Source organism: Hyla sarda, chromosome 6, assembly GCF_029499605.1.
Source record: "Hyla sarda isolate aHylSar1 chromosome 6, aHylSar1.hap1, whole genome shotgun sequence".
NCBI lineage: Eukaryota > Metazoa > Chordata > Amphibia > Anura > Hylidae > Hyla > Hyla sarda.
The window spans coordinates 80,775,219-80,789,007 of NC_079194.1; the positions used below are offsets into that span (position 1 = coordinate 80,775,219).

General features: G+C 41.7%; 1 protein-coding gene across 2 annotated transcripts in view; it reads right to left on the minus strand.

The window, feature by feature from the left end:
- Positions 1 to 13,789, minus strand: part of SLC6A11 (solute carrier family 6 member 11) — a 375,576-nt gene that overhangs the window by 131,398 nt on the left and 230,389 nt on the right. For both annotated transcript variants that reach the window (XM_056524287.1, XM_056524288.1), the window contains exon 6: positions 1,151 to 1,283. In XM_056524287.1, the coding sequence (XP_056380262.1) occupies positions 1,151 to 1,283 (133 nt within the window). The remainder of the gene's footprint in view (positions 1 to 1,150; positions 1,284 to 13,789) is intronic.

Consider the following 13,789-nt stretch of genomic DNA (forward strand, 5'->3'; position numbering starts at 1 on the left):
CACACCACGGGCCGCGGTGCGTTCCACAAACTCCACCAATGTCCACAATAAAGCCTCCGCAGGGGTCTCTAGGATGGTGGGGATCCTGCAGATAGGGACAGCAGCCTCAGGAACACAGGATGTCAGGGATAATTAAAGGATAAAAGCACAGGATGGCAGGAGCTCAGCGCTCCCATGTCCGTTTAGGCCGCCATGCAGACCACGCCCCCCCATCCAGTACTTTTTAGCAGCTGTATGCTACAGAGGAAATTATTTTCTTTTTGAATTTATATTTTGTCTTGTCCACAGTGCTCTCTGCTGACACCTCTGTCAGTGTCAGGAACTGTCCAGAGCAGCATAGGTTTGCTATGAGGATTTTCTCCTGCTCTGGACAGTTCCTGATACGGGCATCAGGTGTCAGCAGAGAGCACTGTGGACAAGACAAAAAAGAAATTCAAAAATAAAATAGCTTCCTCTGTTGCACACAGCTGCTAAAAAGTAATGGAAGGATAAAGATTTTTTAATAGAAGTCATTTACAGATCTGGTTAACTTTCTGGTACCAGTTGATAAAAAAAAAATGTTTCCCACCGGAGCACCCCTTTAAGTATGCACTTCTCTGTGCTTGTTCTTACGATCTGTGAGGGTCTCAGCACTAAGACACTAACCAATCAACATGTTTGACATATGATATGTTAAATGTTTTTCTAAATTCCAGGACACTTTAAATGAGCAGTGAGACATACAGTGTATGTTCCACTACTATGTGTACAACAGTAGGGACTCCTGCCTTTGCCAGGGATTCCTGCTCATGTCTGTCCTGTCAAATCTAAATCAGAATCTGTATCGAATCCAATGGCTTATTCAAGCAAATCAAACATTGAAAGCCTTTCCTAAAAGGTAGGCCACTAGATACCAAAAATAATCAAACATATTTTTGAATGAATGGTTTTGTCCTTTGGATAAGCAATCCTCAATGAGCCTGAAATTTCAAATAAGGAAAATCAGCTCAGGATTTAGTCAATAAAAGTAAAAAACTATAGTAAAAAAAAAAAAATGAATTTAAGAAAAATCCAAATCTGTAGCATTGACGTAAAGATATAATTTCTCCTGCAGTAAAAAAAAGACCTGTTAACTGGATGTATACTAAACATCAAATATTTTCAATCTTACCTTCCCAGTGGATTTTGTCCCTTTCCAAATACAAAAATAGCAAACAGTCCATGCAGCGAGAAGACAAAGTGCTAATTCCCAGCGGAGGTTTCCAATGTGTTCAATTCCATCTGATATACCTAAAACCCGACGTCTGTAAAAGTATAGAAAAAAAAAGTCTGTAAATGTAATGGGTAAGTGTAAACAGTATTTAAAAGCATATATTATAATTTTTTATTTAATCTACAGTATGTGGAAACAACAAATCATAGAGTGCTATACATTAACCTTAAATTATGAAAGGGATTTTGTTACAAACAAATGAATACCCGCAATATAATGGCCACAGCTGGTGTTTATTTCTTTCAATAAAAACCAAAACAAATACTGTATATATTTATTCACTAACCACATGACATATCACATTAGTCTATGTTCTACACTAGAGTAGGAAGGAAAGTATCACTTTTTATTTATGATTCTCTGCCTTAAAGGGGTACTCCAGCAGAAAACATTTTTTTTTTAATCAACTGGTGCCAGAAAGTTAAACAGATTTATAAATTACTTCTATTAAAAAATCTTAATCCTTCCAGTACTTATTAGCTGCTGAATACTACAGAGGAAATTCTTTACTTTTTGGAACACAGAGCTCTCTGCTGAATCATGAGCACAGTGCTCTCTGCTGACATCTCTGTCCATTTTAAGAACTGTCCAGAGTAGGAGAAAATCCCCATAGCAAACATATGCTGCTCCTAAAATGGACAGAGATGTCAGCAGAGAGCTCTCTGTTCCAAAAAGAAAATAATTTCCTCTGTAGTATTCAGCAGCTAATAAGTACTGGAAGGATTAAGATATTTTTTTTTATAGAAGTAATTTACAGATCTGTTTAACTTTCTGGCACCAGTTGATGAAAAAAAATGTTTTCCACCGGAGTACCCCTTTAACGCACAATTTTTTCCTGCTTGACCTTTGTTTCTTCCACCAGCTCAGGGGTACCTCAATGGGGAGCCCCTGTGCTCCCACGTATGCGAACTTGCTCCTGGGTTGGTGGGAGGATACAATGGTGTTCTTCCCCGAGGAAACAAGATGGTCCTCCCACATTCATTTGTGGATACGCTATATTGATGACATTTTTATTCTGCGGGAAGGGAGCATTGAAGAATTTCATGAGTTTATGGGTAGCCTGAATACCAACCAGATAGGTTTATTTTTTTACATCTGAAATCCACCCACAGGAATTGCTGTTTTTGGACATCAAGTTCTATAAAAACCAAGAAGAAGGAATTTCCACAACCCGATACAGGAAATCAATGGCAAAAAACTCTTTGTTACATTGGGCTAGCTATCACCCTATGGCCCTCAAAAAGGGCATACACAAGGGGCAGTACCTGCGACTGCGAAGAAATTGCTCCTCTGAAGAGAACTTTAGACAGAAAGCAGGTGTTCTTCGCCAATGGTATGAGGAGAGGGGATATCCTATGGAAACCTTAAGACCGGCATTTGCGTTTGCGAAACAAGCAAGCTGAGTGTCCCTTCTTTCTCCCAAGGCTGAAAAGATGTCTGATAGCCTGACACGGATCATCGGAACCTATGATGATAAGCCCCGTGTTGTGTTTGTCATTATTGCCAAGCTCTGGAAGGTCCTACAGGCGGACCCCTTGCTAGATAGGGTAATCTCGGAGAGACCCTTAATCTCATATCAAAAAGGTTGTAGTATTCGTGAGAGGCTGGTCCATAGTCATTACACATGACCTAAACCTGCGGGAACATGGCTAACATCTAAGCCACTTGGTATGTTCCCTTGTGGCTCCTATATAGCCTGTCCATACGTAGCTAAACAAAATGGAATTGTGAGTTCCAATATGGGCCAACTTTTTGTCTTTAGAGACTTTGCAAATTGCAGGTCAAAAGGCCTGATATATTTTTTACCAATGCACATGTCCCAAGGACTATGTGGGAAAAACCACAAGAGAACTTAGATCTTGGAACTTTCGGATTAGATCATTTTCCCCACATGGCTTGAATGAGGCATTAACGTTTAATTGTTTTATATGATCTCCAAGAGAGATCAAGGCTCTCACATGTACTATTGGGTTTCTTATTGTCCAACTTTACGATTCAGTCCTGCCTTATTCCCACGTGAAGGTGCGTAATCTGTGTGATATTTATGGTGGCTGCACAAATTACTGTGAGTCAACCATAATCATCTGTTGTTAATCTGATCTGTTCCCCTATTAACTTTTTACCCCCGTGTTGTTAGTTTTAGTATCCATATAAATTGTGCACCATTTTGTAACTATAAGTAGAATACTGTTGTCGAGTCAATATGCTATCTATGACTCCTCCCTTCTATTATTGGTAATATTGCTGGAAATAGTGACTGCTGCCCACGCCAGCTTTGTCATATTTGTTTGTGTTGTTGGTTTATGCACATTAATATATATATATAAAAAAAACAGTGTGCCCGATCTTGGATGGGTATAATATGCCTATCATGAGGTTTGTTTACCTCTCTCCTGATGACCCGTAACTGCGAGAAATGCATTGAGAGGATGAATATCTAAAACATCAATGTACTTAAGTATCCACTCTTATGTGTTATGCCCTATTGCCATATCCCTGGTAAACTTTGAGAGATGACTTTGAGAGATAATTTTGGATATTATAGGTGATGACCAGTGGTTTATCTAGTATGCCCTATAGTGCTGTATCTCTTGCAATGCTGCTATGTGCCAACACTGTATATATTGTTATAAGACGGCACATTGAATTTATATATATATATATAAATATATATATATATATATAAATATATATATATATATATATATATATATATATATATATATATATATACATCTACTTTGTGCCTACTATGAACTTTGAGAGATGCCGATTTTGGATGTAACAGGTGATGACCAGGGGTTTATCTAGCATGCCCTATATTACCTTAACTCTGGCAATGCTGTTATATGCTAACAGTTGATGTTTATATTGTTATAAGAAGGCACATTGGATTATCACCATATTGACTAATCTGTATACACCCGTGATTCATTATAGTAGTTATCTCCCTATGAGATTACTATTGTAGGGACTTGTCTGGGTAGCCCAGGTGACCTAGCCTGAACTGCTATACAATAGCTAGCTCACTGATAATGAGCTCACTATCAGTAACAAGTGAGCTAGCTATTGTATAGCAGTTCAGGCTAGGTTCCAATTCCGCCTAGGCATAGGTCCTATAGCAGATCTTGCGGTAGGGAGTATCAGGTACCAACCCCCCTCCCACCCTGTTTTCCTGCCCCGAGCTACTACCTGAGCCATGGGGGCTAGGGCTTAATAGATCTCATCAGTGTGGATACTCTAATCTGATATCAATTTTGTTTGTAATCTGTGGTAAATCTGTTGCCTGTTTTTATATCTTCAGCATGTATTGAGTTATATGCTTTATCAGTCGTATCTTATGTATGAGCTTGGTGCTCTATCACAGTGTATATTTGCTGTGTATTTTGGTTTTTCTTTGTGGCTCTTTGAGCATTTATGAAACCTGACTGGGTTTCTTTTGGGGGCAAGTAATAAAATACATTTTAGGTCCTTTTTCTGTGATTCATTTTTTTTTTTTAACCACCTGATATAGACAGGGCAGCAGCTCCTCTGCCATGTGGCTTTTCACGCCCAGGCTCAGCAGGTGTAACATAGCATGGCATCGCTTGATTTTCAGCGATGAAAGGAGAGTGGGGGAGGAAGAGGAGCATAAGCTACTTTCTTCCCCATGGACGAGGATCGGTGCAACTGTGGCAGCGTCGCTACAATTTCCTGACCTCATTGTGGTGGAGCCTTGTACTGCAGGATATTGACCCAGTGGGCCGTAAAAAACATGCATTGGCCCTGGATGAAGCTACCACTCCAAGTATCAACCATGGCATGCACTGTTCTGCACGCAGACAAGTTCATGGAGTGGCACACCCTCTATGCATGATTGTGCAAAGCGGGGATGATTTTCTTTGCAAAATAATGGCAAAAAGGTACGCGTCACCTGGGCTGTGCATACCCCATTTGTTGCCTGAAGGCCGTGGAGTCAACAAGATGGTATAGGAGGGCCTGCGCCACCAAAAACTTGGCCAGGTAGGAATTGAGGCACACTACAACAGATTGACTGGGAGAATACTGTTGTCTGGAGGACATGGATTCCCCAATGGATAACAGGCAGGGCCGGCCTTAGGTGTTCAAGCTCCCTGTGCGAGCTAACCTTGAGGTGACCCCCCCCCCCCCCCCTAAACATACACAAAGAGGAAAAAAATATTTGTAACAAATATTTTTTTTAATTACAGATAATTTAAGTGCAAGTGCTAACAAGGCCCTCCCCCTTCACCAGTCCCCCATAAGCAGACTCAGAACCCCCCCGTCACCAGTCCCATGTTCTTATTACTCAGTCCCCTGTCACTCATAATCAGATCATCTCCCCCCTTCATCCATTAATCAGACACTCTCCCTTCACCAGTCCCCCTTAATCAGACTCAGAAGACAGAGCAGGGGGAAGGGAGGGAGTTGTGTACATCCTCTCTCTCCCCTGCTGTGTCTTCTTGTCTAAGGCAGAGCTGCATCCTCCGGGAGGGGGAGACAAGGGGGCGTGGCTTAATTATCTCATGCAGACGGCTCTGCCCTCGCTCCTTCCCTGTTCTAGCTTCGGAACACTTTGGGGTGCGGAGGGGAGGAGCGGTCCGACTTTTGCATGGGTTTGAAAATCTCACCTCACACCGGCCTGTTACACTGCAAGCTGTGTCGTCCACCCGGCACCCCTGTTGCTATGGCGCCCTGTGTGGCCACACAGCTCGCACACCCCAAAGGCCGGCCCTGATAACAGACGTGATCGGGGAGGAGGAGGGCACGACACAGCTTAGGCAAATCCTGAAAATGTGCTGCCTGTGGAAGAGGCCTAAATGTTAGACAATTGGGAAGGATCTGGAAGATTATAAGTAGCAGCAGCAGTATTTTCCTCATGTTGTGGGGCGTCTCGACTGTCCCACGTGGCCTTGTGGAGATGCTCCATACCTATGTAGGGACATAGTTCCTACACTCGGACCTAGCCACGGCTTACTTTCTGTTTGCAGAGATGAAATAATGCCATGTTTTCTGCATCAGGTTAGGTAGAAAGGAAGTTCCCCACATCAGAATATAGGACTGAGACTGCACCACCTGACTGTGCCCCCCCCCCCCCCTGGATGTTTTTTTAATAGAACCTGAACATGCAGCAGCGTCGCTGTCACCTGAGCTCATCAGACCAGCAGCACTATGCCTGTTATGTTTCACAGGTTTTCTTCCCCTATCTCAGCTATGCTTTTCTTCACTGTCACTGCCACTATCCTCCTGCTCTGAACACGTCAGCTCATGCCCAGGTGGTACCCATGTCCTGTCCAACACCACATCAACGTCAACATCAAACTCCTCATCATCCACGCCACTCCTCTCTGCATGGACTTCTTGGGCTGCTGGATCCTTTTCAGCATAGCCATCTTGACGCCTTACAGTATCCTCACCATGCCTACCACCCCCTGTCCCGCTTGTGCTGGGCTTGATCACTGATTCTACCTCCAGCAACTCGCCAACACACTTTAAACCTTGACTATCCCCACACAACTAGTGCTATCCATCTACGTAGCTGGGGCGGGGGGCAAAGCCAGAGAGGAAGAAACACAGCATCTAGGATGGACCTTTCCACTTCCTCATGTGAGTGTAGACGCGAAGAAATCCATTGACTAGTGGCTTACCATCATATTGTCAGAGTCTTCCTCCTTAGAAGTTGTATGACAGAGAAATTGCAGTAACGCTGAATCATCCTGTGAAATCACATGAGTTATAACCTCTCTCTCAGGCAGTGAGAACTTTGGATGGCTGAAACGGCTGCAACTACTACCAAACAACACCTGGCTGCTTTTGCCGCTACCTGTACTAGGACTGCAATGAACATTCTTACTCTCAGAGAACATGGCGGGGGTCTTCTACCCTTTACCCTTTCCACCAATTCCTTTTCCAGACATGTTTTTTGGGTTACTTTTATCCTTTTTGGGTGAATTTTCACCAACGTACTTGTCAAATCAAAGTTTCAACGTCTTGCACACTTTTTGCATGGCACAGATGACAGCACAATGAGTTCTGAAGATGTTTGCGGGCCCTATAGGCATATATAGTTGTCACTTGAATACACTTTGTGGGTGGGTGGCCCAGATCACTGCACCTCACTGGCTACTGTAGCTTGTTCAGGAACACTATTATAGTCACAAATCACTACTGTCTTCACAGGCCCTATAGGCATATATATAGGTGCCACTTGAATACGCTTTGTGGGTCGGTGGCACAGATCAATGCACCTCACTGAAGCTGGTTCAGGAACACTGTTCCCTGTTCCAAATTATTATGCAAATTCTATGCAAATTCTATGCAAGTGTCAACAAGATTAAATATTTTGTTTTTCAGTTTAATTCATGGATGACATTGTGTCTCAGGGCACTTTTGATCACTGAAAACAATCTCTGACTCCTGTGATAATTAGATTGCCAGGTGTGCCCAATTTAAGGAAAAACTACTAAAGGTGGGTGTTCCAAATTATTAAGCAAAGCACCATTTTCAAGCAATATGAGGAAGTAAAAGGATCTATCTGCTGCCAAAAAGAGTGAAATAGTTCAATGCCTTGGACGAGGTATGAAAACATTAGATATTTCACGAAAACTTAAAGGAGATGTCCGGTGCTCACTTTTCTTATTTTATCCGTTCCGGGCTGAAAAATAAAAGAAAAACATTTTCTCTTACCTGCCTAGGCTCCCCCGGGGCTTCAGTACAGGTGTTTGGTCTCCGGGCTGTATTCTTCTTACTTCCTGTTAGCCCGGCACATCACACGGAGCTTCAACCTATCACCGGCCGCAGCGATGTCCCACCTCGGCTAATGATAGGCTGAAGCTCCGTGTGACGTGCCGGGCCAACAGGAAGTAAGAAGAATACAGCCCGGGGACTGAACGCCTGTACCGGAGCACCAGGGGAGGCAGGCAAGAGAAAGCTTATTTTCTTTTTTTTTTGCAGCCCGGAACAGATACAATAAGAAAAGTGAGCACCAGACATGTCCTTTAAGCATGATCATCGCACAATTAAGAGATGTGTGGCTGATTCAGTGCACAAATGGGTTTGTGCGGATAAAGGCCCATTGGGGAAGATTTCTGCCAGATCCATGCAGTGGCTAAAATACCATTACATAGCAGCAAACAGATATTTGAAGCTGCTGGTGCCTCTGGAGTGCCACAGAAATCAAGGCGTAGTGTCTCCAGATTCTTGCATCTGTGCACAAACCTTCTATTCGGCCACCACTAACCAATGCTCACAAGCAGAAAGGGCTGCATTGGGCAGAAAAATACATGAATACTAATTTCCAAACAGTCCTGTTCACTCATAAGTGCCGTGCAACCCTGGATGGTCCAGATGGATGGAGTAGTGAATGGTTTGTGGATGGCCACCCTGTTCCAACAAGGCTGCAACATCAGCAAGACAGTGGTGGAGTCATGTTTTGTGCTGGAATTATGGGAAGAGAGCTGGTCGGCCCCTTTAGGGTCCCCAAAGGTGGAAAGATGACCTCTGCAAAGTATGTGGAGTTTCTGATTGACCACTTTCTTCCCTGGTACAGAAAGAAGAACTTTGCTTTCTCATATAAAATCATCTTCATGCATGACAATGCACCATCTCATGCTGCAAAGAATACCTCTACATCAGTGGCTGCTATGGGGTTAAAAGGAGGGAAAGTCATGGTGTCGCCTTTATCCTCCCCTGACCTCAATCCTATTGAGAACCTTTGGAGCATCCTCAAGCAAAAGATCTATGAGGGTGGGAGGCAGTTTACATCCAAACAGCAGCTATGGGAGCCTATTCTGACATCTTGCAAACAAATTCAAGCAGAACCTGTCCAAAGACTCATAAGTTCAGTGGATGCAAGACTTGTGAAACTGCTATCAAATAAAATTTCAATAAATATGCTGCAAACACAACAAATGACAATTTTGAACCTTACTGTGCGTAATAATTTGGAACAGTGCATTGTAAGTTTTTTATGTTTAACCCCTTCATGACTCGGGGTTTTTCCGTTTTTGTACTTTTGTTTTTTCCTCTTTACCTTTAAAAAAACATAACTTTTTCAATTTTGCAACTAAAAATCCATATGATGGCAATTTTTTTGCACCAATTCTACTCTGTAATTACATCAGTCATTTTACCCAAAAATCTATGGCGAAAGGAAAATAATTGTGCAACAAAATTGAAGAAAAAACACCATTTTGTAACTTTTGGGGGCTTCCGTTTCTACCCAGTACATTATTCTGTAGAAATGACACCCTCCCTTTATTCTGTAGGCCCATATGATTAAAATGATAAATATAGGTTTGATTTTGTCGTACTTCTGGAAAAAGATCCTAACTACATGCAGGAAAATATATACATTTAAAATTGTGATTTTCTGACCCCTATAACTTTTTTATTTTTCCGCATACGGGCCGGTATGAGGGCTAATTTTTTGTGCCGTGATCTGAAATTTTTAGCGGTACCAGTTTTTGTATTAATTGGTCTTTTTGATCACTTTTAATTCATTTTTTCCTGATATAAAAAGTGACCAAAAATACGCAATTTTTGACTTTTGAATTTTACATCATTAACCGTGCGGGTTAATTAATTATATATTTTTATAATTCTGACATTTCCGCATGCGGCGATGCCACATATGTTTATTTTTATTTACACTTTTTTTTTAATGGGAAAAGGGGGGTGATTCTTACTTTTGTTAGGGAAGGGGTTAAATTATCTTTATTAACTTTTTTTTTTCCACTTTTTTTTGCAATGTTACAGCTCCCATAGGGGGCTATAACACTGCACACACTGATCTTTTACATTGAGCATTGTTATCCCATAGGATAACATTGATCAATGATTCTGCCGCTTGACTGCTCATGCCTGGATCTCAGGCATTGAGCAGTCATTTGTGATCGGACACCACGAGGCAGATACGGGGACCCTCCTTGTTTCCTACAGCTGTTCGGGAGGCTGCGATTTTACCTCGGCAATCCCGAACAGCCCCTTGAGCTAACCGGCATTTATATACTTTCACTTTAAACGTGGCAATCAACTATGATCAGTGCTGTGCGCTATTAGCCACAGGTCCCGGCTGTTGCTAGGTGCCGAGCCCGACCCGCTAGAATGGGAGCCAACCCATGACGTACATGTATGTCATGAGTAGGGAAGGGGTTAAAAAAATACTGTTATTTTTAGGAGGTTTGTTCAATAACATTTGAATTGTACTCTTAAAGGTGGTAAACATTTTTTTTTTTTCAAATTAACAGTTGCCAGAAAGTTAAACAGTACTTATCAGCTTATCAGTACTTATCAGCATAGAAAACCTATGCTGCTCTGGACAGTTTCTGACACGGACAGAGGTGTCAGCAGAGAGTGCTGTGGTCAGACAGAAATCAAAATTCAAAAGGAAAATAACTTTCTTTGGAACATACAGCAGCTGAAAAATACTGGAAGAGTTAAGATTTTTTAATAGAAGTAATTCACAAATCTGTTTAACTTTCTGGCGCCAGTTGAGTTAAAAAAAAATGTTTTCCTTTAAAAGTTGATAACATGAGTATTATGCTGACTGTTATTTCCATCAATTACTTAGGAATATGAGAAAAATATTATTTGCATAATAATTTGGAACAGGGTGTATACAATTCAGGTATATGCAGGAATGAGCCTTGAAAAAGACTTTGGATTTGTGGTAGCAAAAGATGAGCCCTTCACAGGCTGTGCTTAAGCCCTTTTGGTGAATAGGAGCCCTTATAGGATTCTTGCATGGTGATTGAATCCTGTTCACACACACACACAAACACAGACACACAAACAAACAAGGTCTATTACTAATCTATATCTCTCTCTCTTTCTTCCTAATCACTAACTGTCCCTATTTCTTCTCTCTTTCTAATCAGTATCTGCTCTTTCAAACCACTAACTGTCCCTATGTCTCACTCTCAGTGCCTGTTTGCTGCACAACTTCCTAGCACTCTGAACGCTGTGGGTGATGTCAATGGCTTTTTTACTGTGTCCCTGGCTGTGTCCTATAGGTCTTTGTGCTGATTGAAACATGAAAGCAGCCATTCACATGATAGAACTGGGTTATCATTTGATCTGCTGCCTTCCCTACATCATCTTACCCCCCCCCCCTCCCCCTCTGCTTGCTCTGCTTCTTTCCTCTGCCAAAAAAACATGATCTCACTTTATTAGTGTTATTTACCGGCTCGCGGTACCGGTAAAAGCTCTGGATTTCTCCTAGCAGGAAAAATCCTAAAGTTTGATTGAATCCGGGTTCAATGGATTCGGCTCACTCATCTCTATTCATAACCTATAAAGCGCTGAAATTATGTAGCAAAAACAGAATAGCAAACAATATAGAATGCTCTGTTATAGCTGAACATTCTGGCTTCATGAAGCATATTAATAAACTAAAATTAAATTATTTTTAATAAATGAGACATGTTTTTTCCTGATCAAGTTGATGAAATGAAATATAGAATCACATAATGTTGAGAAAAATTCTGGAATCATCTTTTCATTTGCATTTCTAAAACAAATACTGATATAAGACTAGAAATGCAAATCAGTCTGCAAATAAAAAAGAATTACTTACAGATCTCAACGAGCTGTGGGACCAGAATGAATAATTAAAAGAAAACATGTCCCCAACAAGATTGTTGTCAACTAAAAAATGCAAAGGATTACAGTGTAAGGCTTCTTCAACATAGCACGTAAATGTACATTATGGTGCCCTGATACTGAGCATACCATGATGTACATTTACATTAGGTATGTGATGTAAGCGCAGGAGCTCACTTCATAGATGGCAGGTCCCTTACCACAGCTGGGACCATACAACATATGATGGACATCACTGTTTAATGCTAAACCAATGCATAGCACTGATCGGGGTATTGACACTTTGCTTGTATAGTCTGACTAAGATAGACTGTACAAGAAAAGAGATCATCGGTGAGACAGAAGTAAGGATGAGATCTACACCCGCTATCTTGACTCATCTGATCCCTGGGATCATGCTGTGGGGGGCCCGATGAGTGCCCTGAACCCACCTGCTCCTGTAATTTTATTTGCATTGATCACAACATCTAAAGGGTTAATAACTGCATCAGTGTGATCGCTGATGTCCGTCATTAACAGTGAGTCCTGGCAGCTCTCACTTTATAGACAGAATACACTGCAGGACGTTATTTCCCTGGTAAGTACCAGGCCGTCTGGACATACATTTACGTCCATTTTCAAGAAGGGGTTGCTCATATATAAACCTGAATTATGGCTGTGGACAAGTTTCTGGCCTTTGGACCACATAATATCTTAATGGCCAATTCTACCCTGCTTTAGGCAAATTCATTGATATATGTGCACTGATATATTTATAAATTGACCTCGGCCTTTTCCTTCTGTTAAGGCCTATCAGAGAGCTGTAACAAAGGGTTCATGGAAACATCCAAGTTGTGTTTCTTACACATTCAGACCAGCTAAAATCATTGTGCATACACACATTCATGTACTGTACAATACTTGTGGGAACTAAGAATGTTTTCTAATTTTGAGTTAATTTTATATATTGATAGTTATCTACATAAAGTGAAAAAAATCTATCACATGGTACATGAGTTTCCGGATGCTGCATATTTTTGGATTTTTAGCATTAGAGAAAAGGCCAGTAGTAATGCTCAGAGCAGTGTTATCCTGAAGTTACATTAGTGTTTTAATGTAGTTTATGTCAGTTCTGATTGAGTTACCATGTTGTGCATCACTGCGTATGGCTCAGAGAGGGGTCACTTAGAACCAAATGTTTCCGATTCAATCAGCATCATTTTCCTTCTTTTGCACTCTTCTTTGTGAGAAAAGCAAAGCATTCATTCCAATCCTTATTTCTTGCAGTTTTGTAATGGAGGTGGTAAACTTATATTTTCCATTTTCTCATAATTTATGCAAAACAAATGCATACATTGTACATTCAGATCTGTTTGCATGAATGGAAGGATCATTTAATAATCAAATCTTTCCTTCTACTGTATGTATGTACTTCTTACCACAATTAAATTCAAATATTTATTTTTAACCCCTTAAGGACAATGGACGTATATATACATTCTAATGCATTGGACCTGGCAGCCATGGACCCGGCAGTAATGGCGGACATCAGCGATCACACTAATGTCCACCATTAACCCCTAAGATGCTGTGATTAGTACAGATCATGACATCTGCCACAATGCGGGTGTTTAACCCCTTAAGGACCAAGGACGTACCGGTACGTCCTTGGTCCTGCTCCCGTGATATAACGCGGGGTTACACGGTAACCCCGCATCATATCACGGTGGGCCCGGCGTCATAGTGAAGCCGGGACCCGCCACTAATAGCGCGCAGTGCCGATCATGGCGCCACGTGCTATTAACCCTTTAAAAGTGAAAGTAAAAGCTGCCGGTTAACTCAGTGGGCTGTTCGGGATAGCCGCGGCGAAATCGCTGCATCCCGAACAGCTTACAGGACAGCGGGAGGGCCCCTACCTGCCTCCTCGCTGTCCGATCTCCGAAGGACTGCTCAGTGCCT